The sequence below is a fragment of the Siphateles boraxobius genome, unplaced genomic scaffold (genome assembly GCF_051911475.1).
Source record: "Siphateles boraxobius isolate OS27281-9 unplaced genomic scaffold, OSU_SipBor_1 48, whole genome shotgun sequence".
Lineage (NCBI taxonomy): Eukaryota > Metazoa > Chordata > Actinopteri > Cypriniformes > Leuciscidae > Siphateles > Siphateles boraxobius.
This window is the reverse complement of record NW_027509119.1, coordinates 4,572,533-4,599,273: the sequence shown is the minus strand read 5'-3', so window position 1 is coordinate 4,599,273 and position 26,741 is coordinate 4,572,533. Positions and strand designations below refer to the sequence as shown.

Below are 26,741 nucleotides of genomic sequence, written 5' to 3'. Positions count from 1 at the left end.
TATATTTTTACCTATATCATTAAAATAGTATAACGTTGTTATTATAAAAAATGCATTATAATTAATTTGAGTTAGTTTTAACCTTTAATACCAACTGACAGGGCTCTCTGTATGTTTACAGCATTAGGTGAATTTTGTTTTTTTGGAGAACAATTAACACATTAACGTATCTACTGTAGCCTACCTATTTATCCAAAGGAATTTATATTGAATCAAGATCAGAATCAAATTGAAGTTGAAATTGTGAAATTTGTGTTAAGCAATAAGAAAAACAGTAGCATACCAGTAAACTTAATAAAATTATGTTTAGTCACCAAATAATTTGATGCAAGTTTTTTGTTTTTTTACACATCCCCCCAATCCCAATCCAACCATTTTATTTCGTTACATTTTCATTGTTTTCAAAGACAGGGCCTGCCCTCTTGTCTTTTTGGCTTGTTGTTTCTGATTGCACTTTAATCGAGATCAAATCCCAGAAGGGAATAATAAAACAAAATAGTTAAAACTTGTTTTGAACAATTTCTTTGCCATCTGCAGATTGATTTTAAGTAGGGAGAGAAAAAAATCGATTTAAATCGTAAATCGGACTTTTTGTGAAAAAATCTGGGATTTTTTTTTTTAGGCCATATCGCCCAGCCCTAATCGTTAGTTATCGCGAACTGGCCTTAAAGCATTTGAAGCATCAAACGTCAACAGCAGCACACGTTAAAAAACAAGTTTACCGCTAATAAACGTATTTTTTGTGGTCATTATAGGATTGTTCTTAGTGTGAACGGGCCTTAAATCAATCTATGTGTGAATAGGTTTCTGTATTGTCTGTCTTCTGTATTCGCTGATTCTGTCTTGAATTTAGATATTGAAGATTTTACCCATAAAGCACGGAGTCTAACTCAGGGGTTCAGGGAAGCATTTCCTCACTGCTTGTGTCACAATAGGAATCCCTCCCCGATGCCCGGCTTCCTCCTGAGCTAATCTCTTTTCAGAAGGTTAATGATTTGAGATGAGTCTTCTAATGGATACAGCATATTGCATTAGTGCTGCATCACCGATAATCACCAATAATGATGCTGTGCTTGGGCGTTAGAAATACGTCAAAACGTATGCACACGTATGGGCTTATCTTTTGTTTAGATTCAACAACTATTGTCTATTGTTTATCTCATGGCTGAGATGCAGGCAAGTCGACATGAGTAACAATAGATCTGTATGTGATATAGGTCAGTTACAAAAGCTTCACTCTGTTTGTTTAGGCCTTTGCTTTATTCATAAAAAAATAGTTGTATTCTACTTGAACGTTTTGTTAACTTTGAGGCTTCTTGGTAGGTCTAGTCCTGTTTTGTTGGGTTTTATGTAGCCAGATCTGCCTTTGATTGTGTCTGATTGCTTGTATGAACTTATAATTCTGTGTCAGACTTTTGTTGTCACAGATGTTTTTAAGTTCGTAAGTGACCCATATCTGTCATCCGTGAACAGACCTGCATGCCCACATTTAGAAAAACAACATCATCATGTGATCTGCATGCGTGCATAACAAAAAGCACTGCATTTGCTGGAAAGTCCCTCATGTATGTTTAGCCCAAAACCAAACAAATAGAATTTGGCAATTGCATAAATAAACTCAGTATGCGGTTTAGGTTGTCGTCTTCTCGGGTGGAAAATTAAACCAGTCTCAGGAAAGTTCTTGATCAACAAGCCGACTCTCTATATTTTATCTGAACAGATTTTAGATATTGCTACAGTTGCATTATTTTGGTTCACAGTGAAGTGTCACGCTTCTGACAAGTTCACTTGTTGTCATAGCTCATCCAAAACACATAATCAATAAGCAATCAGAGCTGTCTCTAATGATTATTTTTGTATTCGAGTTATCGGGCGATTATTTTGACGATTAACCAGATACATTTTTTTGTGGTAATAAAATTTGACCTAAATGAACAATAGCCTTTAAAATGACTGAAAATACGTATAACAACAACGAAGCAATAATAATTGGTTCAAATAAATTCTCAAAAGCTAGTGTTTTTTTTTTAACAACACTAAAACAAACTTATGTATTATAAAAAAATTCAAAAACATTTATTGTCTTAATTTCATAATAAAATCGACAGAATTTTTAAGTTGAGACTTTGCTTCATATTAAAAGTAACAAAGCAGATGTTTAGTGAAGTTTTGTTCACGCATCAACAGAAAAAAAGCACCGACTAAGTGATTTTAAATGTAAGAAATCATATCATTAGCGATTGAAATCGAGTCGGCTAATTAATATTGTCAATCCAGAGCTGGTGTCCACACAGCTGACATGTTTAACTGTTGTAGCTTATCCACGTTGCGAGCACGAAATAGACACTGAACATGGTCAAAACGTGCCATCTGACAAGTGCTAATTAAACGTCTGTTTCAGTCACTGATTTCAGCCCTCCAAAACCGGAAAAAAAATTGGTAGCCGAAATTTCTGTGCATCCCTAATAAGTTATTTACAAATATTGCAATTATTATTGGCACAATATAGCCTACGTCAGCTTTTAAATGCGATAAATGCAACAAAAAGGGCACTTTTCTATTCTAAGAAAAGCTTAAATTTGGCACATATTTAGCATTATACATTCGCTCTCACTGTTGCCCAAATGTGCTGTTGGCTGAATGCATGATTAGAATGAAAATTGGCGGATTTTTATCTACAGCTGACCAATTATTCCACCCCTTGATGAAAGGAAACTCAAGTGTGTTATACCAGAATACCCCCTGGTAAAATATAATTTATTTAGCCGTGGCGCTATAGCAGTGGTACATAGGTTCATTTTTGTTGAATTTTGGCATTCAGAGTGAAATATTTCAGCTTTTGTGTACTTGTTCTCATAAGAATACAGTGGTCATTTCATGATGTACATGATTTAATTAAATAATTACACATTTGAATTGTTTCAGAGGTGTAATGGTGCTCAAGCGTACTCCGATTGAATTTTCCCCCCTCAGTGTGCTGGCAGCAGTGAATGGTTCAGCGGCAGTGGTGCCAACAGCCGTCGTCCCATGAGTTTTCTTTTGGCCTGAGCTGTCTGCTTTGGGCTCCGGCCTGGTTCGTCTGGATCTCTGTGCCTCGGGCGCCGCAGTCATGGATCACCCCAGAGAGAAGGAGGGTGAGAGGCCGGTGAGGAGCAGTAAAATGGCCCAGGGGCGCAGCGGGCACTCGCGGCCCTCAAGCTCCTCATCCTCGGGGGTCCTCATGGTGGGACCAAACTTCAGAGTTGGCAAGAAGATCGGCTGTGGCAACTTTGGAGAGCTGAAACTCGGTAAGGAAAGCCATCAGTGACTTAATTGATCACAAAAATTGATCTCCTCGGAGCAACCTGGGGTGAGGTTCTTTACTTAACCCTCTGAGGTCTAAGGTGTTTTTGGGGTCCTGGAGGTGTTCTGACATGCTCTGACATTTGTGCTTTTTTCAGTTATTTATAAACATGTTAATGGCAAAGGTGTAAATTCACTCTATATAGCACAAACGGGGCTACCGTAATCTGTGAGCAACATGTATGTACATGTTTGTATTTTTTAGAGAATAATGTTTATGCGTGGTTATTGAAAAAACTAAAACTTAAAGTGTCTGAAATAAGGCCTAAAAACACATACTAAATATGTGTCCACAAGACTTTTGACTAATGGTTGTTGTTGCCTAGAATTTTTGCTTCAAAATGATCTGAAAATCATCCTGCCTAATCATTTACACAAAACAATACATTGATTTAAATTGTATAAGACACCTTTTGTTTGGAAAGGCAATATGCGTGGAGGCGTGTTCACACCTGAGAAGACAAAGGCCGGATAATGTGCCACATACATAATGAGCTGCATATTAATTAGCCCTTTCACACAGGTGTCACAGGGTCCCAAAGAATGCAAGGACAAAAGAAATGATCTATATATACATATTTTACAATTAGAAATTGTAACCAATTACAAATAGGTTACAATTACAACAACAATTACAATTTTAACAATATTTTAAGTGTATTTCTTTGTAGAAAGTATACATTTTATCATACGTATTAAAAAAGGTAAAGATTCATTAGTTTGAATATTAGAACAAACACTATAATAACATCTTAGTTGATAATTCAATATACCTACTTTATTTTTGACAAAACATCATACTATAGTATATTTAACTATGAGCAGAAATTGGTGAACAAAAGCGTACCTATTTAATGTGACCGTAGTCTTTTTTTAAAGTCAAAACTTTATAATCTATCCAAAACTAATCACAAAATCTTGTCTAAACATTCATATTTAGTCTTTGTTACAATATTTGTAACATATTGTGAATGATATATTAGCATATACATGTTAATTTGCAGTTTGTTGCTTATACAGACATTTTTATTTCAACATATTTCAGTCTATTATTACTCATCTTAGTAGGCTATAGCAATATAGTTTGGATGTGTTCATGTTAACATAACGTTTACTAATGTAGGTGCGAGAGTGAATGAACGGCTCAGACACGCGCTGTATAATTGTAGTAAACAAAGCGCGTGTGCGCGCCTGTGCCGTTCATTCATCATTTAGCCTACACACAGACACGCAATTCATATTTAAACAGTCTTTTTGCGGTTTACAGTCAGACACTATTCAATATCGCGATTAGAACAAAGCACTTAAGAATAAATGACTTACTACATCAGCTGGATCCGTTGCTCCTCGAAATGAAACTACCAGCACTTCTGGTACATTTTCCAGGGTTATTAGATAGTATTATTGCTCACAGCGTAGGGATACGCTGTGTACACAGCTGTAGTAAGATACTGACTAAACATGATGTGTTTTATAATCCAGCTGGTGGGCGTTGGCATGTTTGAATGGCTTGCCTCAGATCATTTGCGTTTGAATACCGCGCGCTCTCTGTGGGCGTGGTACATTAACACGTAATCAGGTATAATGAGCTGGAAAGAAAAAGACATCTCTCTCTTTTCATACAGATTACATAAACTGAGAATATTTATTTTTTATATAAATTAATTAATTTAAAAGAAGAGAGTTCAAGCTTCATTATGGAAAAACACTCGTGCCTGTATGACAAGTGTTCGCGGAATTACAGTTAATTTTCGAACGCGTTTCAGAATGGACTTCACTGACAGAGAGAAGGCAGAACGCGCATCATGTTTTTTTTTTCTTTATTTGGCGACAAGCACAACACTTTATTTTTATTGTGAGTATCCACAAAAAACATAGACACTTATCAGGATCTAATGATGTACAACACTTAATATGTAAGATCAAAATCAACAGAGTATTTTGAGTTTCTTTTGCACTGATAAGAAAAAAAGCGAGACTATCGCGCCCACGCGATAGCCGACCTCAGAGGGTTAAAGGGCTAGTTCAAGCAAAAATTAAAATTAGCCAATGATTTACTCGCCCTCAAGCCATCCTAGGTGTATATGACTTTTTTCTATCAGACAAATACAATCAGAGTTATATTAAACAATGTCCTGGCTCTTCCAAGCTTTATAATGGCAGTGAATGGCCGTTTATGTTTTGAAGTCCATAAAAGCACATCCATCCATGATAAATGTGAATCTATCCATCATAGAAGCTCATCCATCCATGATAAAAGTGAATCTATCCATCATAAAAGCACATCCATCCATGATAAGTGCATCCATCCATGTAAAAGTGCATCTATCCATCATAAAAGTGCATCCATCCATGATAAAAGTGCATCTATCCATCATAAAAGCACATCCATCCATGATAAAAGTGCATCTATCCATCATAAAAGCACATCCATCCATGATAAAAGTGCATCTATCCATCATAAAAGTGCATCCATCCATGATAAAAGTGCTCCACATGGCTCTGGCGGGTTAATAAAGGCCTTCTTAAGCAAAGTGAAGCGTTTGTGTAAGAAAATATCCATATTTAACTTTATCAACTAAAATAACTAGCTTAAATAACGCAAGTCGACTTACACCACAAGAGTAATACTTGACGATGTATGATGTAGGAGTGTCGTAAGCTTTGACGCCCCTCGCGGTTCAAACAAACAGGGCTGGGCAACAAACTCAAGCTCCTCCCACATTTCTCTTTAAAAATTGTCGTTTTAGACCTTTAATTCGTGACTGGTGTTTTGTTTTGCTCTATCCTCTGTGCTTCCGCGTTCGTCATTACGCCATGCGTCAGGTCAAAGGTTACTCTTTCACCGTGAATCGATGCGTATGGCCGTCTGCCGGAAGCTAGTTATTTTAGTCAGTTTTAAAAATGGATATTTTTCTCACACGAACACATCGCTTCACTTCAGAAGGCCTTTATTAACCCGCCGGAGACGCGTAGAGCACTTTTATCATGGATGGATGTGCTTTGATAGACAAGATGTGCGGCCATTCAATGCCATTATAAAGCTTGGAAGAGCCAGCATTTTTTTTTTATATACTCCGATTGTATTCTTCTTAAAGTAGAAAGTCCTATATACCTAGGATGGCTTGAAGGTGAGTAAATTATGGTCTAATTTAAATTTTTTGGTGAACTATCCCTTTAAAGGTGCCAAGCAGGCGTGGATCTCAGGAGCTCAGCAGTTTCGTAAGTCACCAACATTAGTCGTTCCATTGGAGAACGTTGACTTGGGTCATGTGAAACATCCTTTAATCAAGTGTGTAATTTGTGCATTAGTGTTAAAACTAATGTTTTCAAAGAGGATTCCTTGAACAAACCTCCCCGATCTATAAGATATCTCCACCCTAAAATCACACAATTGGTTGTGTTGAACTGGTTTGGCTGGGAGGCTCAAACAAACGGAGGGAAAGATTCAAGCCTGGCCTGCACAATATTATCAGGAACATCTCAGTATTGGCCAGTATGTTTTCTGTACTATTGGGCATTTCACACTTGAACTAGTTAACCCTGGGTCATTCTAAACCCTGGGTTATCTTTCTTCACGTATCACATTGCGCATAATTTACCCAGGGTTAACAATTAATCCTGGGTATTCGTACACTGCCGTTTCACACTCTATATTCCTAAACTCTGGGTTAACAATCTTATTTGCATGTTTGTGATGTCAGTGTCACTGAATGACACGGCCTCTTCACTCCAATTGTTGCGTTTTGTCACCATTTGACACACGTAAATATGAGGCACGCGACTGTCACACATTTGGCACCACAATGCACTGCAACAGTGGTGCTGCCCCTGCCCCGGAGTAGGGTTTCATCATAAACCTAGGTAAAATCTGGTGCTAACCCAGCTTCTTATTTACCAGTGTGAAACGTTCCTTTACCTGGGGTTAAAATGGGGGGGTTTATACTGACGATAACCTGAGATTAAGTGCAGTATGAAAAGCCCATATCAGGATGATATTGGAAGCTGATAATACCAGAGCTTCAAATGTTATACTCTTTGTATGCTAGGGCATTTCTAATCTGTTCTATCCATCTTTTCTTCTGTAATGTTTTATTTACATCTAGGGCCAGATTTACTTAACCGGAAAAATTAGCACGAGAGCGCAATTCCAAAAAACACTGATGGTAGTGGAAAGTTCTGCACGTGATCTATTGACGTCACTCTAATTAAAGAACAGATACGCAGTCGGATAACTTCCATAATGACCAACACAATCTACCAAGTGCAGCGCAACTTAGTGTCTGTTTTAAGACAATTGTTAAATAAGGGTGCAAATACCAGTAAATTGACTAGCGCAAACCTTAGTAAATCACACTGCATGATTAATCTTAATACTCTCCTCCCATACATTTTGAGTCTGAAAGGGAAACTCCTACAAATGCATATGCATAAGGTCAGCCGTAAAAATAACCCTGTCCATGCCTTTTCAGTGCTAAATTTTCACTGTGTCTTAAATTCTGACAGTAGTTTTTTTTTTTTATGCCAAAAGAGAGGTTTCTGCTTCCGCTGGCGTAAGCTGTTAGTGAATCTGGCCCATAATATGTATATATAGGCTTACTGTTTGACCAGTCAGTTTTAGATGGCCAATGGCATTGACCATTATGTTATGCAAATAATTGCTGACAATTAGTAAACCCTTCAAAGAAAACACTTGGAACGCTACTTGCTAGAAGTACCTCGTGAAGTAATCACAGACGGTGCTCTTTGGTTGGGTTTCAAACATATACTTTCAGAAAAAAATTCAAGGCATTTCTTCTAGTCCAAAAAAGTTAAAAAGCCATTGTTCACATATCGACACACTCTGAGGAAGGTTGAAGGCCGAAATGCATCAGTGTGCAGTGTTTTAGCCATTTTTAATGTTTCTATTGTAATAGCCGTGATGTAAATAAAGGCTTTTTAACTTTTTTGGACGGGAAGAAGTGCCTTGGGTGTCTTTTCTTAAATAAATAGTGAACCCTCTTTAAATTAACTTCTAGAATTGATGACAAAATTGGTAGATTTTGGAACTGGCAAAAAATAGAACTATTACTTTTGTTGTTCGACCAATAATCTTTGACATAATTGTACTTCTAGCTGTTGCTGTTGTCCTAATGGGTCCTGAGTTTAAAACTGACCTGGGTCATGTCCCATACCAGCCCCACCCCTCTCTCTATACCTTCACTTTCCTGTCAAAATCTCCATTAGATTTCATATCTAATAAAGGCAGAATTCCAATCATTAAGCCATGAAAATAGCTTTGAATGCTGACATGGCATTAAATAAAATGATCTGAATCTGAATCCAATCATTAAAAATATTAGTATTGGCCGAAAAGTCCATATTGTTACATTCATGTTCAAACATTTCAATTTCAGTTGGTCACCCTTTGTTTGTTTTTGTTTTTGTAGGAAAGAATCTCTATACCAATGAGTATGTTGCAATAAAGTTGGTAAGTACATTTATATTTATTATTTTATACAAATTCATGGAAGTCACGTTATAAGGAAGAAAGCATAATGTATTTTAGGAACCTGAAACTAAAAGAATATTAGAAGTGACAACTTGAACATGTTCCTCAGATGTACGGGAATAAATGTGTTTTACTGGTTGAAGTGTATGTTGTAAATTGTGAATAGGGCTGTGTATTGTTTGAATTTTAGTGATTCTGCTTATCGATTCCTATTCTTATTGATTCTCAGTTTTGATTCCAATAAGTAAAACAATTTTTTTCAGATTCAACTAAATTTATTCTGTCTTTTGCAAAACATTTGGTTGCAGCTAAACCCCATTTACTGTACTATATACTGTATTACTACTAGGGGTGTGCCGATTGATCGGCTACCGATCGCTATTAGCCGATAATCGCTTTAGGAAGTTTTATCGGCGGTCTCTAAAAAGGCCGATCTCATAAACCGATCTCATGCATACGACATAAAGACCCGCGCCTGCCATGAGAGGTATGGCAGGACATGCTGTGTCTCAATCTCTTTCCCATCTCAGTTCATATTTCTTCATTAAATAACTTGCATAGTAATTTGAACTTTCTGTGAGATGTAATTTCCCAAACAGAGTGAGTGAATCACCGTGCGCTCTCTCTTTCCCTCCCAAAATGCACAAATGGCTTCACATCGCATCTGCACTATAAGTGAGCTGCACAGTTGACACAGGAATTATCAATTGCACAACCGAGGTAGTGACGCATCGTCACTAAAGTATGTATTTTGTTATATTATAAGTCTTTCCAGTGTTTAAACCACTCTCCTGGAGATGGAGCGCTCATGCGCACTCAAAGCGCACACACTTAAGCCTGTTGAAAATAATCTAATATATTTCAATATTTTTATTATAACATATATTGTACTACAATATAATACTGTATATTATGATTATTAAATGCATTTTTTTCTTTACATTACCATAATGTATTACAATTAATTATAAATATATAAAATATAGATTAATCCTAATTAAAATTACAAAAGTTAATCCGTCAAGATCAGTAAGCGACTTTTTCTTTTTCTTTTTTTAATGTAACAATGACACAGACAGCAGCGGGAATATTATGCTGCTGTCACTTTAAGACTGAATGCACTAATCCAATATGCTGATACATGCATTTTCTTTCTCAACTGTTTACGTTCACTTAAGACATAAACAACTGTGTTTACAGGGATATATTGACATAAATATTTGTTTATCCGTTCAAGTGCAAGAAGACATTAAAGAGAACTCCATTCAGTATTGAGAGTGTGTGTGTGTGTGTGTGTGTGTGTGTGTGTGTGTGTGTGTGTGTGTGTGTGTGTGTGTGTGTGTGTGTGTGTGTGTGTGTGTGTGTGTGTGTGTGTGTGTGTGTGTGTGTGTGTGTGTGTGTGTGTGTGTGTGTGTGTGTGTGTGTGTGTGTGTGTGTGTGTGTGTGCACAGCACAGAAAACAGCGCGCAAGTCCCAAATTTAGTTCTTTCACGTCGTCTTGCTCTTGAACTGTTTAAAATCACAATAAAATGCTCACACCGGAATCGATAAGCCGAATCAAAATGTTAATTTTATAACATGTATCCGATTCCTGACCTCAAGTATCAGATTCCAGAATTGCAATCAATTTCAGAATCCCAACCCTAATTTTGACTTCAAAGTAAACAAATAAAAGGTTTTTAATTAAAAAACAATTTTGTCTGACACTCCTAAAGGAACCTGTGAAATCGAGGGCCCCACAGCTTCATCTGGAGTACCGGTTCTACAAAACATTAGGCAGTTCTGGTAAGATTATAATCATCACCAGCACTGCTGTACCCTGTGTTTATCTCCTTTATTTACCTGGATAATATTCATTTCATGCATTTTCACCTCCTGCTGTTTATATTTTTTCGTTCAGTCAGTGTGTTTGCTCGCTCATCGTATCTCATCTACATTTATCCTTAATCTTCATATGCAGGTGCATGACTTTGTTTGTACTGCACTCAGGCTTTGTGACCGGGATTTACTGTTATTTTTCTTGCTTTGAAGCCAGCATTTCCCGAGCAGGCTTTCTGAGGATGTTTCCTTTGTATTGGATTGAGGATTTTTTCCCTCTGGAGTATCTGACATGTTGAGTCATAGCTTCAGTTTTGATCTTACAGAACGGTTAGTTTTACTATGCGGCCTAGGCGTATATATTAAACTGAAATTAAAATCACAAAATTAATGTTTTGCCTCACCTTCAGTGGCTGATGAATTGAGAACCGCAATGATCAGATCATGTTAAAATCTATTTAGTGCCTTTAACAAAGAAATTCTGCGGTTTTCCCTTGTATATTTGTCTCAGTGAAGTGCCGCCTCTCTCAAAATGTCAAACCATTGTGATTTTGTTCCCTATAATTGTCAAGGCTTTTGTAAGCTATTTGTACCTCATTGTTTTGCTGCTGCTTTTTCCCCCAACTATTTTCAAGTAGGTGTGACTGTGAGGCGCAAATGGATACGATATGCTGACTAATCTTTTGGGGATTCAACATTAGTTGAGTTTCCATCCATGTCTCTTTATATGCAAATTTATTGCATGAAAAAATGCTGGACCGAACAGGATGGCAATACATTTTTTAAAACACACATAAAATATTTGTTAATGTTAGTTGATAAAAATACAGTCGTTTGTTCGTTGTTTGTTCATTCATGTTAGTTCACAGTGCATTGTGCACTAAAAATAAAAATGTATTAAAATTGGTTAAGATTAATATATGCTTTAGAAGTATTGTTTATTCTTAGTGCATGTTAACTAAATTAAGCCACATTTACATTGCATGGTTCAAGTGACCCAATTTAAAAAAAAAAATCCTATTATGTGGCACGGATCGGATATGACCCATGACAGTGGAAGCAGGAAAAAGCATGTGAATTCCGGAATTCTCTGATTGGTTTCAGGCCAATCGGATATTCCGTAAATGCGAGTAGTGCATCATTGAAAAAGTGACGCTGACGAATGTATTATTGTATTCTTGCCCTCTAAATTTGATGTTTTCATGCTGTTGATCTCACTATCTTGTAGCTTTTTCATCAAGACACCATATTGAGGTGAGACTAGTGGTAAAAACATTTGCGGCTGTTGGGCTTGATTCGGGAAGTGGTGCATCACACGGTGTTGCCCTGGTGACAATGCAAATTATATGTTCATTGTCTGGATGATGACGGGGCGTGGCCTTAAGGTGATGATACACAGGGCAACTTTTTGAGCAATGTTGCTGGGCAATCTTGCCGAGCGATTGTTGCTTGGGCACTTTCCCATTGAAAATGGGCAATACATTTCTATCTGGATAATTTTGATCGGTCGTGGGCCCTGTGTCTCATATGGTTGACCGTTGACGGCAACATCACTCAAAAAGTTGCCCTGTCTATCATCACCTTTAGACTCTCTTAAAGGATTAGTTCACTTTTTAAAAAACTTTTGCTGATAATTTACTCACCCCCATGTCATCCAAGATGTCCATGTCTTTCTTTCTTCAGTCGAAAAGAAATTAAGGTTTTTGATGAAAACACTCTAGGATTTTTCTCCATATAATGGACTTCACTGGGTACCAAACGGTCCAAGGTCCAAATGACAGTTTCAGTGCAGCTTGAAATGGCTTTAAACGACACCAGACGATGCATAAGAGTCTTATCTTGCGAAACGATCGGTCATTTCAAAAATAAATAAAAAAGTTTAAGTTTAATGAACGAAATGACTCGAAAAAATATTTGTTCATTTTGATGAACGAGTTTGAACAGGAGAGTCACGAACGTGCATCACAGAACAGAGCAAGGCGAGCATTTGTGCTTATAAAACTTAAACTTTTTTATTTATTTTTGAAATGACCGATCGTTTCACAAGATAAGACCCTTAAGCATCGTCTGGTGTCGTTTAAAGCCATTTCAAGCTGCACTGAAACTGTCATTTGGACCTTGGACCGTTTGGTACCCAATGAAGTCCATTATATGGAGAAAAATCCTAGAGTGTTTTCATCAAAAACCTTAATTTCTTTTCGACTGAAGAAAGAAAGACATGGACATCTTGGATGACATGGGGGTGAGGAAATTATCAGCAAAAGTTTTTTAAAAAGTGAACTACTCCTTTAAGATTCACGCACAGTCATTCCTTAGTCAACATCTGCATACTCTATTTTTTAGTGCGCCATCAAGAAGGTGCTTTGTCATGTATACCCAGTTTCTTGTGTTTGCATTTAATAGATGGCTAGATCATCTGAAGGGGGGATTCAGCATTAGCTGCTGCATAGATTTGGGTGTCAATCATTTCTCCTGGGTTATGCTAACAAGCACATTTTCTTTTGATATCTTCCAGTGCTTTTTAAAATACATAATTCGGGCCATGCTGCTGGTGCATATAGTCTTCAAATACTGGTCTCTCAATATTTTTGAGGAAAGCACAGTACTTTTTTTTTTTTTTTGATGAATAGATTTAAATAAACAGCATTTATTTGAAATATTCAGAAATGTTTCTTGAACAGCAAATCATTATATAAGAATGATTTCTGAAGTAATATAAAAATTGCAATATGAAAAGAAAATTCCCAGATGACCTGTATAGCTCTATTTGGAAAGAATTAATAATTCTAAAATGATTGGGATGATTTTGTTGGGAAGTGAATCTGCATAGAAAAATTACAAGCATAGATGAATACAACAGAAGAAATGATAAGATAAAATAAACAGCCTTAACAGTATTCAGGTACAGGAATTGAATAATCAAATGTAAAATGGCATTGCATAGTTTTTTTTAAAGCTACAAAATTAACTCTCTCTTTTTGTTGTTGTTTGATTAACATTGACATAGACAACAGCTGGAATATTAGGTTGCTGTCACTTTAAGACCGAATGCACAGATCCATAACAGGGCTTGACATTAACTTTTTGAGGCACTTGTCCTTCGGACAAGTAAATTTATGTTTCACTTGTCCATGCACAAAAGTCACTTGTCCGGGTAAAGATTTATAATTTTATCTAGGGCTGCACGATTTGGGGAAAATGTCATATTCCTATTATTGAGATCAATATTGCGGTTGTGATATGCGATTGCGATATAATAAACAAATGGTTTCATGAGTCAACTTGTTTGGTTCTAAACCAAATGCACACACAGATTAGTGATAATTCTGAAATTAGCAATAACAACTAAATGATTGATAACACCTATAATGATCAATAAGCCATTGATGTTTGGATAAAAATGAACTGTCTAACAGGTAGGACATATACAGAAATTGAATAAAGTTATCAAACAGTCTGCGCAGCATAAATTATAAATTATATATAGACTACTCCTTATTAAAGCTACTCAAGTTCTTTAGTCAAGAGCAGTGAGTAATTTTCTCTGTTCCCTTTGTTCTTTCATTAACTTTACTGACAGAACACTTTATTGGTAGCTGGCCCTTTAAGAGCAGCCGCTGTGGACAGAGACGCGGATCTCACACGCGCCTCATTCTCTCACGAGTCACAACTCTTTATGTCCATCATAAGACTGCTCTTGTGTTATGAAGATACTCGACAAATGACATTTTGGCTTAATTGTGTGTGTTGATGTTCGTTCAAGCGCGAAAGAGAACTGTATTCTGGCGCGCGGTCTGTGCATGCGCATCATACTGGTGCGCGTCTTTCTGCGAGTCACATTCAGGACATTCACAGGCCATTCACATTCAGGACATGTCTTCGTTTCAAATCTGTAAAATTAAATCTGTAAAATAGACGTAACGAGTGGCACATAACGTGAAGTAACATGGCATTTTATTTTGTTTGAAATTTAACTTGTCCGGTCGGACAACTAATTTTCTCTTCTACTTGTCCTACAAAAAATCCACTTGTCCCGGACAAGCGGACAAGCCTTAATGTCGAGCCCTGCCATAATGATACGAATGTGTTTTCTTGCGATTTGTTTTCTTGTGCCTTGTCCTTACAGATCAACTATAATCCTATATTTGACGGCACACATCATGATATCGACGGTAAAACAATATATCGCGCAGCCCTATTCTGAAGGATCATGTAACACTGAAGACTGGATGCTGAAAATTCAGCTGTGCATCACAAGAATAAATTACATTTTAATATCTATTCAAATAGAAAACAGTTCTTTTTAAATTGTAGTAATATTTCACAATTAACTGATTTAACTGTATTTCGACTGAATAAATGCAGCCTTGTTGAGCATAAGAAAGAAAAAAAAAACTTAATTATTCCAAACATTTGACCGGTAGTGGAAAAATGCTAATCACTGATTTGATGATATTCTTATGTTAGCTAGAATTTTGACATTGCAAAGCTTTTTAATCTGCTAAAAGAAATGTAATTATGCAGTGACATGATTAAATACTGTGGAGACTGCAAATTAGTATCAAGGCAAATGCTTCTCACAGTCAACTGAACTGAAAAAAGCCTCATTTGACAGCCATTACAACTGATTACATTATTGTCTGTGTAGAGACCTGTATTACACTGAACTCCACTATCACCTCCACAGTGTCGTCTCTAAGCCAGTACATTAAATGATGTTACGTTAGTAGCATATCAACATATCTGTGTTTTTACTGATCAAGCGGATGTGTTTGTAGTGATTTTGTTGAGTATGTAGTGCAGGGGCATGTTGGGCCAGAAAAGACCGGAAAAGGGTGGCAGCAGCAGCTGATCAATAATTCAGCACACAGCACAGTGTGATGCTACATCTATATAAGCATCTCAGTAAACCTCTGTGTAGGCTTATATCTCTGCTGGTATATGCAGGGATGTGTGTGCAAGTCTTTTTTGCCGTGTATACATTTTCTTCCTGTTCTGTATCTGGGACAGAAGAATGCAGACCGTGCTTCTCCGCACATGTCCTCTACAGGGTTTGTCTCTTCAGTGATGAATCAGCACCTCAGGAAAGGTGGCACTCTGACCACAAGCGTTTCCAGGATGTTCACTCAGTGTTGTTATCGTATGACGTCTGAAAAGCAGTCGGCTGATTAAAATGCCTGGCAGCCGAGCTTATGTAACTGTACACCGGTGCTGGAGTAATACCGAATCAGCAGGGTCCCACATAAACTCTGATACCCCTCACAGATGCTGCTGGGATGCAGTCGCAGACTTTGCTTTATAGAGAGAGCTTTTAAAATGCCCCTATAATCCATTCAAGGTCAAAAACACACTCAATTGAGTGGATCCAATCTCTAAACCCCTCCTTTCTGGGAGCCTACTTTGCTCTGATTGGTCAGATGCTCAGTCTGTTGTGATTGGTCTACTCTGCTCTGATTGGTCAGATGGCCCAGTCTGTTGTGATTGGTCTACTCTGCTCTGATTGGTCAGATGGCCCAGTCTGTTGTGATTGGTCTACTCTGCTCTGATTGGTCAGATGGCCCAGTCTGTTGTGATTGGTCTACTCTGCTCTGATTGGTCAGATGGCCCAGTCTGTTGTGATTGGGCTACTCTGCTCTGATTGGTCAGATGGCCCAGTCTGTTGTGATTGGTCTACTCTGCTCTGTTTGGTCAGATGGGCCAGTCTGTTGTGATTGGTCTACTCTGCTCTGATTGGTCAGATGGCCCAGTCTGTTGTGATTGGTCTACTCTGCTCTGATTGGTCAGATGGCCCAGTCTGTTGTGATTGGGCTACTCTGCTCTGATTGGTCAGATGGCCCAGTCTGTTGTGATTGGTCTACTCTGCTCTGTTTGGTCAGATGGCCCAGTCTGTTGTGATTGGTCTACTCTGCTCTGATTGGTCAGATGGCCCAGTCTGTTGTGATTGGTCTACTCTGCTCTGATTGGTCAGATGGCTCAGTCTGTTGTGATTGGTCTACTCTGCTCTGATTGGTCAGATGGCCCAGTCTGTTGTGATTGGTCTACTCTGCTCTGATTGGTCAAATGGCCCAGTCTGTTGTGATTGGGCTACTCTGCTCTGATTGGTCAGATGGCCCAGTCTGTTGTGATTGGTCTACTCTGCTCTGTTTGGTCAGATGGGCCAGTCTGTTGTGATTGGTCTACTCTGCTCTGATTGGTCAGATGGCTCAGTCTGTTGTGATTGGTCTACTCTGCTCTGATTGGTCAGATGGCCCTGTCTGTTGTCATTGGTTTACTCTGCTCTGATTGGTCAGATGGCCCAGTCTGTTGTGATTGGTCTACTCTGCTCTGATTGGTCAGATGGCCCTGTCTGTTGTGATTGGTCTACTCTGCTCTGATTGGTCAGATGGCCCAGTCTGTTGTGATTGGGCTACTCTGCTCTGATTGGTCAGATGGCCCAGTCTGTTGTGATTGGGCTACTCTGCTCTGATTGGTCAGATGGCCCAGTCTGTTGTGATTGGTCTACTCTGCTCTGATTGGTCAGATGGCTCAGTCTGTTGTGATTGGTCTACTCTGCTCTGATTGGTCAGATGGCCCGCTTACAGCACATGTCGTAAACAAATCGCTCATTACATACCTGAATATCAGATGGTGTCGGTTGGGCCGTATCAATTTGGGCACGAGTCCTCATCCTTTGTAAGCGCATGCAAAATGGATTTACTTTGGCTGCGCAGAAAACGAGCGAACCAAATTCTTGTTTTAAGACTACAGTGTTTTAAGGCGGGTCAAAAGTGACGTTCACAGTCAGGCAGCTAATAAAGACCATAGGTGGGCATTATGTAAATTTGTTACAAACCTATGTAGGTCTGAACAGGAAGTAAGAATGGAATTACTGACGCCTTGTTTCAGGCAGTGCAGAATTGTTTCTTTCCTTTGGGAGACAATAACTCCATTTATCGTGCACTTTGAAACTTTGTATCCCTATTATACTCACAATCAGCTTTATTGCACACTACATGAAAGGTAATATATTATAATTTAATTTAGTAGGCATAAAGCTTTTTAAACTTTTTAAGCTTTTTTTTCCTCCCTATTGTAACGTACATATCCAAGTGAAACAGCTTCTCAAACAAGAACAATATTTTAAATGAGTACTATTTGACACCTAAGCACATTTAATCTACAGTCAGGCTATTGTGTCCATTTCTTGGGGAGCATGTTTGTTTGTTTGCCAGACCCCGAAAAGAAAGGACAAAAGGAAGTGAGGCACTTGGTGTTCAGGTGAAGGAGATGCTATTGTGACTGTAGCATGAAATCCTGAGGATGTGCTTCCCCTTACGTCCTGAACTGTGCAACCCGAGCCCAGAGGTCTACCCTCCCCCCAGGCACGACTGCAAGCTCTTACATGCCGTCAGCCCCATCATGGCTACTGGGAGAGATTCTTCATATTCCTGGACTGTTGGAATTTGTTGTTTTATTACAAAAGTAAGAGAAAGTGTAACCCAGGGATGCCAGTGTTTTGACATTTGTTTTTATCAATTGGTCATTGAAGTCCTAATTCTAATTATTTGAAAAAAGACAAAGTCCCTTTAAGACAAGTCATTTGACGCGGCGGCCATCTTTGAAATGCCTCTCGGGGCATCTCTTTTCTCAAACTGTTCGCCAATCTTACGATTAAATTTCATATTTGAAATCACCAATGAAATCGGACAACAACTGTCTCATATATTAAGTTTCTAAATGCTCGAATCATGACAGAAAATGACATTTTTCAGGCTGTATCAAGCTAATGCGCAGTGGAAGCGCACGTCTGACTGTTTCTATAGGAAACGGAGATTCTAACGGCTGCAGTGCCGCGATGACTTTACCAATCGCGATTGGCTCTTGTTTAGAAGGCGGGACTTATTCCGCCATATTGAGTGTTGCCATTTTCCCCATTCAAAACAATATTCTATAGTCTTTGATAAAAAAATCGATAATGAAAATAGTGGACAAGGTCCATTCTCGATTAGTCCAGTCTTCATGCTGTGGACGTTGAAACAGTCAATGAGAACGCTTTTAAAAATATATATTACATTTTTGCCCAGAAAAGTTTTAGAAATGAATACAATTTCCATGTCATTATAAATATTTTGTGTTCTGCTTAGCTCAATACATTTGTTTAAAGCTATCATTATAGCTGTATGGCTACTAATATACATATACACGTTTGCGTGCTGGCAATTAAAAACTTTAACATTTTCAACAAACAAGTTACAATTTATTTTACCCTATACATTTACTCCTGATAGACAGTCACTAAATGTATTTATTAGGGATGCACGATATATCGGCCACCATATCCGTATCGGGCAATTATACGCTCATTTTAAATGTTGTCGTTATTGGCCCAATAAGAAAATGTGGCCGATATATTAAAGCCGATTAAGTAAAGGATTATTTCCTTCAGCTAAAACGCTTTAGATGCACACTGTTCACCATGATGGTTTTGAGTTGCTTGAATTATGATTGGAATCACTTTGAAAAGGACAATACAGCTCAGTGCAACATGTGCAGCGCAAGTATGTCATTTGAGAACATTATAATTGTGTGCTTGGGACACGGCTTTTAATGGTGAGACTTTTGTTTTTGTAATCAGGCTCTCAAAAATGATATATAAAGTTGGATTTAGATTTATCGGGCAATATATCAGGTTTCGGTCCTCAAATATAGTTTCCATAATTTTCATATCAGTGCATTTAGTATTTATTTGTTTTTTTTAATCATTATCCTGGTGCCCTTAGCCAAAATCCTTTTTGTGACTCTAAAAAATTTTTAGCAGTTCTTATCCAGTAATCCATTTATCCACGAACGACTGCAAAGTCATTCTTTTACTACTCAAGGTGAGTGAAACCTGAGTTTAATGTGGTGAAATTTGGCATTTATCTGTGGTTGTATATGATCCTGTTATGCTTTCAGTGCAAATTAATGATCAGCTCGATTTGAAAAAGTATAATGATCCAGTGAATCAAATCCCCCCCCTGCTATAGTATAAAGAGCATCAGGCATAGCAGGTGCTGTGTGTGTGTGTTGTCTGCTTCCTGTTGAGCTCTCAGCTCATGCTTTATGGATGGATGGGGTGATGGAGGGGTGGAGATTCTCATCCTCCTCTTTGTGATTGTCACCTTCCTCCTGCACAGCATGTTTAGTGCTGGCTTTAACGTTTGGTTCATGGTAGCGTGTTATAAGATGATAGTAGTGCATTATTTAAGGCAGACTGATTCAGTCTCTATTTGTTCTTCTCTATAGTGGTTTTCCTGTTGTTAGGAATCCTCATAATGCACAAACACAGCCGTGTGTATGCAATAATGAAATCTATTCACATAACAGGCTTTGTCAGTTGCCTTGATATCTTCCCTAGAGATTCAGATGGTTCTTTGAGTTTAAACCCAGGCATGTCTGTCTTCCAGGAGCATATCGTGGATTTCATTTTTCCACCGTGGGACGAATGGTTCCAGTTATATTTCCACTTTAGACTGGTACGGCACGGCAGGATTACAAACCATTTTCACCCCAGAATTCTCAGCACGGTTGGCTAACCATTATTTTCTGGTAAAGGCACAGCTAAAGTAGTTCCAGGCAGGTCTTGACCACAGTACAGTTTCATATCCCTTCGGCAAATGATTTCACTTATTTCAAAGGTCCTTGCAGCCTTCAACAGCAAAATAAACCACAAAGACGTAGACCAAGCAAATAGATATAACAAACAATATGATAAAAATGGCAAACCATTTCCATATTTTCCCATTAAATTACATTTATCTATTGAAAGCACGCTCTCTCCCTCTCTCCCATTCAATTGTGCACACATACAGTACAGACACACACGGACACAAACACACACACACACACACACACACACACACACAGAGAAACATGCACCGACTCAAACTTAGCACTGCATTGCAACTTTATTCGTAAAATAGTTTTGCAACTGAAAAGCTACATATCATTTCTCAGTTGTGAGGTAGTAGCGTCACTGTTCTTGAAGCAGTTAAACTTACTGTTTTGCTAATAGTAGAAAGGCTCCTGTTCAACACCGCTGAGAGACGCACGGACTCAGGTAATTCACACATGCTTAATCTCTCTCTCGCTGTAATATATTCATGTCCTATATAAGAGCATAAGTCTACATTTCGGTGGCTTGGGATGAAATGCATAAGAAATTAGTACTAAACACACGAGAGTTTTAATGATAAAAATCTGACAACTGACTCAACTCTCATGCTTACTGAAAACAAGTAAACCGTCTGTGATCAAATGAGAACAAAGAAGCGAATTCCAAGCAATAGGACAAAGTATACAATAGAACAGAAGTGAAATGCCCGAAAAACTTCAAGCACTAGAAACACATAAATTGTATAAAGTAATGAAAAAGCTCCATAGTCTTTACTGTGTCCATTTAAATATGCATTTATTCTTAAAATTATAAAATTACAAGTTATTCAGGCAAGAGCAGCAAGTGATTTTCTGTCTTTTTTTGATCAACGTTAATGAGACGGACTGAAGCAGAATTATTAGGCTACTGTCACTTTAAGACCGGATGCACGGATCCAATATACTGATACACATGCATTTTCTTTCACATACATTATCATCTTCTTTGTTTTTTGGTTTCATTTTAAGTGCATATGAATATATGTATGTGAATAAAAAAAAACTCCTCCACCCTGAGGAGTACAATAATTAATGTTTCTCAGCTGTTTGCCAGCATATTTGTAAACACAGTTGTTTATTCTTCAGTGAACAAAGATCGCATTTTGACACGTGGGTGTATTTAACCATTCAAGCACAATACCGTCTTGTTATTGTTAACTAAAACGGAAACTCATTTGTCAATTCTAATAAAGCTAAAATAAAATGATTAATTTATCACATGGTTGGGTTGGACATCACAGCATTAGTCTGTCTGTGGCTGAGCATGGAGGCTACTCTCCTGAAGGACGGACTCAGACATGCCCAGACATGATTCTCTGAGAGGTTTTCATCAGTATTGCTCAGCTCGATATCATGCAGTGATCTCACGGCCCTGCCAGCACGCGTATCCGTTCAGAGGACGTGTCACGCAGGATTCCTAGCAGTCCTGCGTTCAGCCAGATTAAATGACCTTTCAGGAGATCTGTGATAATAAATGAGCAGTAGTGGTACGTCCGACTGTTAAATTTAGCGGTCTATCAGGGCTCTCAGAAAACATTTCTTTCTCGTAAAGGTAAATGAAATATTCTCTAATGTAAGTTCGAAGCACAGGCGGTGACGAGGGTGTTAGTGTTGATTACTCATCTTCTGTGATGGTGTGATCAGTGCATTCATTCTCTCTTCCTCTCTATCTGTCTACTCATGCCTGGGCATACAGCTCTTATCAATGAGGAGAGAAGTGACATCACTGGTCCAGAGATCACGGTCCATCCCATCTGTTCCGATTAGCGTGTTATGATTACACGCACAAGCCTTGATATTCAAACCCATTTGTAAGGCTCTTATAGAGATCTGCTGAACGTCAGGGCTGGGCGGTATGACGGTATATACTGTGTAACCAGTGTCATCCGACAGCCGGTAGTGATTATGCTGGACTGTGGTATATCTGCAATGTGATTTTAGAAAATATAAATAATAAAAAGTAGCTGAAATTATTGTCTACTGTTTGAATTGTCACAGACAGGCCTTTCCAGCACAGACAGCTTTGCTGATTTGAATGAAACTGAATAGTTTTGTGATGTAAACACTGTGTGGCTGGAGGTTGTTTACGGCGTTGACGCTTGACTCATTAAAGTGGAATTCAACTGGTATGTGGTCACAGGTTTCCAAGTGTCATAATACAGGATATTTGATTGTGGTTTCACGCGTGGTTTTATGCAGTCATATTTATGATGCATTACATTTTTCTAGTCTTATTTATCTGAGTCTTTTTAAGACTAGTTTCTTGCTTGCTATTTTAGCATTTTTAAATCAAATGCTCAAGCTCAGCAGCTCAAAATCAAATGAAAGTCACTTTCATTTTTAAAAGTATTGATGTTATTATATTTTCTAATAAACTTTGCTACATGTTTATGTATATTATACATTTCAGGGTTGAAAAAAGACATCTAAGAAATCTATATCATGCTGTTTTGGTAATACCACCAACTCCTAGGGATGGAATTAGCTCTATACTATTTACCGTTTTGAGTTGGACTTGTGAGATATTGATCAATTATGATGCATCCAATATAGGATTTGCAGTTAAAATTAATCAACATTAATTTCATGCACTTTTATCTTGTTGTCGAGTTTCCAATCGGTCAGTTCCACCCCATGATATTGTGATTAGTGATTAGGTCAGTGCAATTAGGAGAAAAGCTCTAATTGCTATAATTGCAATTTTAAAAAAAATCCAGGTTTCTAATATATTCAATACAGCTATTTTATATATATATATATATATATATATATATATATATATATATATATATATAAAATACACTCACCTAAAGGATTATTAGGAGCACCTGTTCAATTTCTCATTAATGCAATTATCTAATCAACCAATCACATGGCAGTTCCTTCAATGCATTTAGGGGTGTGGTCCTGGCCAAGACAATCTCCTGAACTCCAAACTGAATGTCAGAATGGGAAAGAAAGGTGATTTAAGCAATTTTGAGCGTGGCATGCTTGTTGGTGCCAGAGGGGCCGGTCTGAGTATTTCTCAATCTGCTCAGTTACTGGAATTTTCACGCACAACCATTTCTAGGGTTTACAAAGAATGGTGTGAAAAGGGAAAAACATCCAGTATGCGGCAGTCCTGTGGGCGAAAATGCCTTGTTGATGCTAGAGGTCAGAGGAGAATGGGCCGACTGATTCAAGCTGATAGAAGAGCAACTTTGACTGAAATAACCACTGGTTACAATCGAGGTATGCAGCAAAGCATTTGTGAAGGCACAACACGCACAACCTTGAGGCGGATGGGCTACAACAGCAGAAGACCCCCCTGGGTACCACTCATCTCCACTACAAATAGGAAAAAGAGGCTACAATTTCCAAGAGCTCACCAAAATTGGACAGTTGAAGACTGGAAAAAGGTTGCCTGGTCTGATGAGTCTCGATTTCTGTTGAGAAATTCAGATGGTAGAGTCAGAATTTGGCGTAAACAGAATGAGAACATGGATCCATCATGCCTTGTTACCACTGTGCAGGCTGGTGGTGGTGGTGTAATGGTGTGGGGGATGTTTTCTTGGCACACTTTAGGCCCTTTAGTGCCATTTGGGCATCGTTTAAATGCCACGGCCTACCTGAGCATTGTTTCTGACCATGTCCATCCCTTTATGGCCACCATGTACCCATCCTCTGATGGCTACTTCCAGCAGGATAATGCACCATGTCACAAAGCTCGAATAATTTCAAATTGGTTTCTTGAACATGACAATGAGTTCACTGTACTAAAATGGCCCCCACAGTCACCAGATCTCAACCCAATTGAGCATCTTTGGGATGTGGTGGAACGGGAGCTTCGTGCCCTGGATAATATATATAAAATACACTCACCTAAAGGATTATTAGGAGCACCTGTTCAATTTCTCATTAATGCAATTATCTAATCAACCAATCACATGGCAGTTCCTTCAATGCATTTAGGGGTGTGGTCCTGGCCAAGACAATCTCCTGAACTCCAAACTGAATGTCAGAATAGGAAAGAAAGGTGATTTAAGCACTTTTGAGCGTGGCATGCTTGTTGGTGCCAGAGGGGCCGGTCTGAGTATTTCTCAATCTGCTCAGTTACTGGGATTTTCACGCACAACCATTTCTAGGGTTTACAAAGAATTGTGTGAAAAGGGAAAAACATCCAGTATGCGGCAGTCCTGTGGGCGAAAATGCCTTGTTGATGCTAGAGGTCAGAGGAGAATGGGCCGACTGATTCAAGCTGATAGAAGAGCAACTTTGACTGAAATAACCACTGGTTACAATCGAGGTATGCAGCAAAGCATTTGTGAAGCCACAACACGCACAACCTTGAGGCGGATGGGCTACAACAGCAGAAGACCCCACCGGGTACCACTCATCTCCACTACAAATAGGAAAAAGAGGCTACAATTTGCAAGAGCTCACCAAAATTGGACAGTTGAAGACTGGAAAAAGGTTGCCTGGTCTGGTGAGTCTCGATTTCTGTTGAGAAATTCAGATGGTAGAGTCAGAATTTGGCGTAAACAGAATGAGAACATGGATCCATCATGCCTTGTTACCACTGTGCAGGCTGGTGGTGGTGGTGTAATGGTGTGGGGGATGTTTTCTTGGCACACTTTAGGCCCCTTAGTGCCATTTGGGCATCGTTTAAATGCCACGGCCTACCTGAGCATTGTTTCTGACCATGTCCATCCCTTTATGTCCACCATGTACCCATCCTCTGATGGCTACTTCCAGCAGGATAATGCACCATGTCACAAAGCTCGAATAATTTCAAATTGGTTTCTTGAACATGACAATGAGTTCACTGTACTAAAATGGCCCCCACAGTCACCAGATCTCAACCCAATTGAGCATCTTTGGGATGTGGTGGAACGGGAGCTTCGTGCCCTGGATAATGCATCCCACAAATCTCCATCAACTGCAAGATGCTATCCTATCAATATGGGCCAACATTTCTAAAGAATGCTTTCAGCACCTTGTTGAATCAATGCCACGTAGAACAAGGCAGTTCTGAAGGTGAAAGGGGGTCAAACACAGTATTAGTATGGTGTTCCTAATAATCCTTTAAATAATGCAGTTTATTACTTTGAATTGTTAAATTGGGGGATACTGTGTTTTCCAACAAAGGTAGGCCTATACATTATAACAATGGCTGTTTGGTTAAAAAGAATTTAAAAAATAGATAAAATCTCAACATTTTCAGAATAGACTGTATTACCGAGCTGTAATGTCGAGTTTATAGTTTGATTTGAGCAACCCTTTCAGTGTCGTTTCTCTGAATGCTTTTAAGTCAACAGAATACACAAACTGATCCAGCTGTAATGATTTCTTCTGTTTGCACTAGAGATCATCCCTAATCTGATCCGCTCGGGTACAAAAGGGAGCGAGGGACATCTTTGATGTGGGTACACATTCATGGACATCACATCGGTTCGGGTCATGTTACAGAGACTAGACTGACAGACAGGAAGAACAAATATCACAGCAAAGATTCCTGTCACACAGTGTTGGTTTGCTGTAGTTGCATTTTTCAGTCAAGACAAGAGGCTTGCGGTAGCTGTGCCTTAGATTGCGATGGAGGGTTTGCGTTTGATCCCGATGGCGCCAAGTTTTTGCCACCTCCCCTCGTCTTCTCAGCGCATCATGGTCGGCTGACGGGAAGTCTGAGCTGTGGCCAGGCGTATCCCGCACACATGCAGAACAAAAAAAAGCTGATATCATACCAACTGCCCATAATCATATACTGCCCCCATCTGCTGCACTCTGCCCTTCAACCTGTTCCCCGGTCGTACCTCGTTCTCCCGTTTTTCTGCTTTTCCAGGGATGCTCCCAGCAAAGTGGGCAATTTGTTAATCTTGTTCCTCCGACTATCCATCCTTAAACGCAGCTTTGTGAATGACATAACAACGCCCATGGCGCTTATGTAATCCACGTCCATCCTCTGTTTTTATTTGTCTCCTCTCAGTCTTTCTCTATTTTTCAGGCTTGTAATGCCTTGGGATTTGTGAACGTGAGCTTCTGGTATCATGAGTGAGCTCTCCACTTAAATGCAAAATGAAAAACTGATGTTAATAGTGAGCCAGCATCCCTAGGCATGACAGACATGGTCACACACACACACTCACACACTCTCTCACTCACACACACACACAGGTTTGTTTTGCTATACTTGTGGGGACATTCGATAAGCGCAATAGTTATTTATACTGTACAAACTGTATAATCTATTACCCTACACTAGCCCGAACCCTAAACCTACCCATCACAGAACACTTACTTTCTTCATTTTTAATAAAACACTGTTTAGTATGTTTTTAAAGCCCTTTAAAATACAAGGAGTCAGGAAATGCCCTACGTTATAAATAAATCACGTTCACGTTGTAATACCAGTGAAATACCCATGTCATGTCATAGTTTG

The 26,741-nt window shown here is 38.7% G+C and overlaps 1 protein-coding gene across 9 annotated transcripts in view; it reads left to right on the top strand.

Annotated features, from left to right (window-relative positions):
- csnk1g1 (casein kinase 1, gamma 1) overlaps nucleotides 1-26,741 on the top strand; it is a 64,616-nt gene that overhangs the window by 3,855 nt on the left and 34,020 nt on the right. For all 9 annotated transcript variants that reach the window (XM_077201731.1, XM_077201727.1, XM_077201725.1 and 6 more), the window contains 3 exons: nucleotides 2,974-3,287; nucleotides 8,772-8,812; nucleotides 10,549-10,618. In XM_077201731.1, the coding sequence (XP_077057846.1) occupies nucleotides 3,110-3,287; nucleotides 8,772-8,812; nucleotides 10,549-10,618 (289 nt within the window). In that variant the 5' untranslated portion in view covers nucleotides 2,974-3,109. The remainder of the gene's footprint in view (nucleotides 1-2,973; nucleotides 3,288-8,771; nucleotides 8,813-10,548; nucleotides 10,619-26,741) is intronic.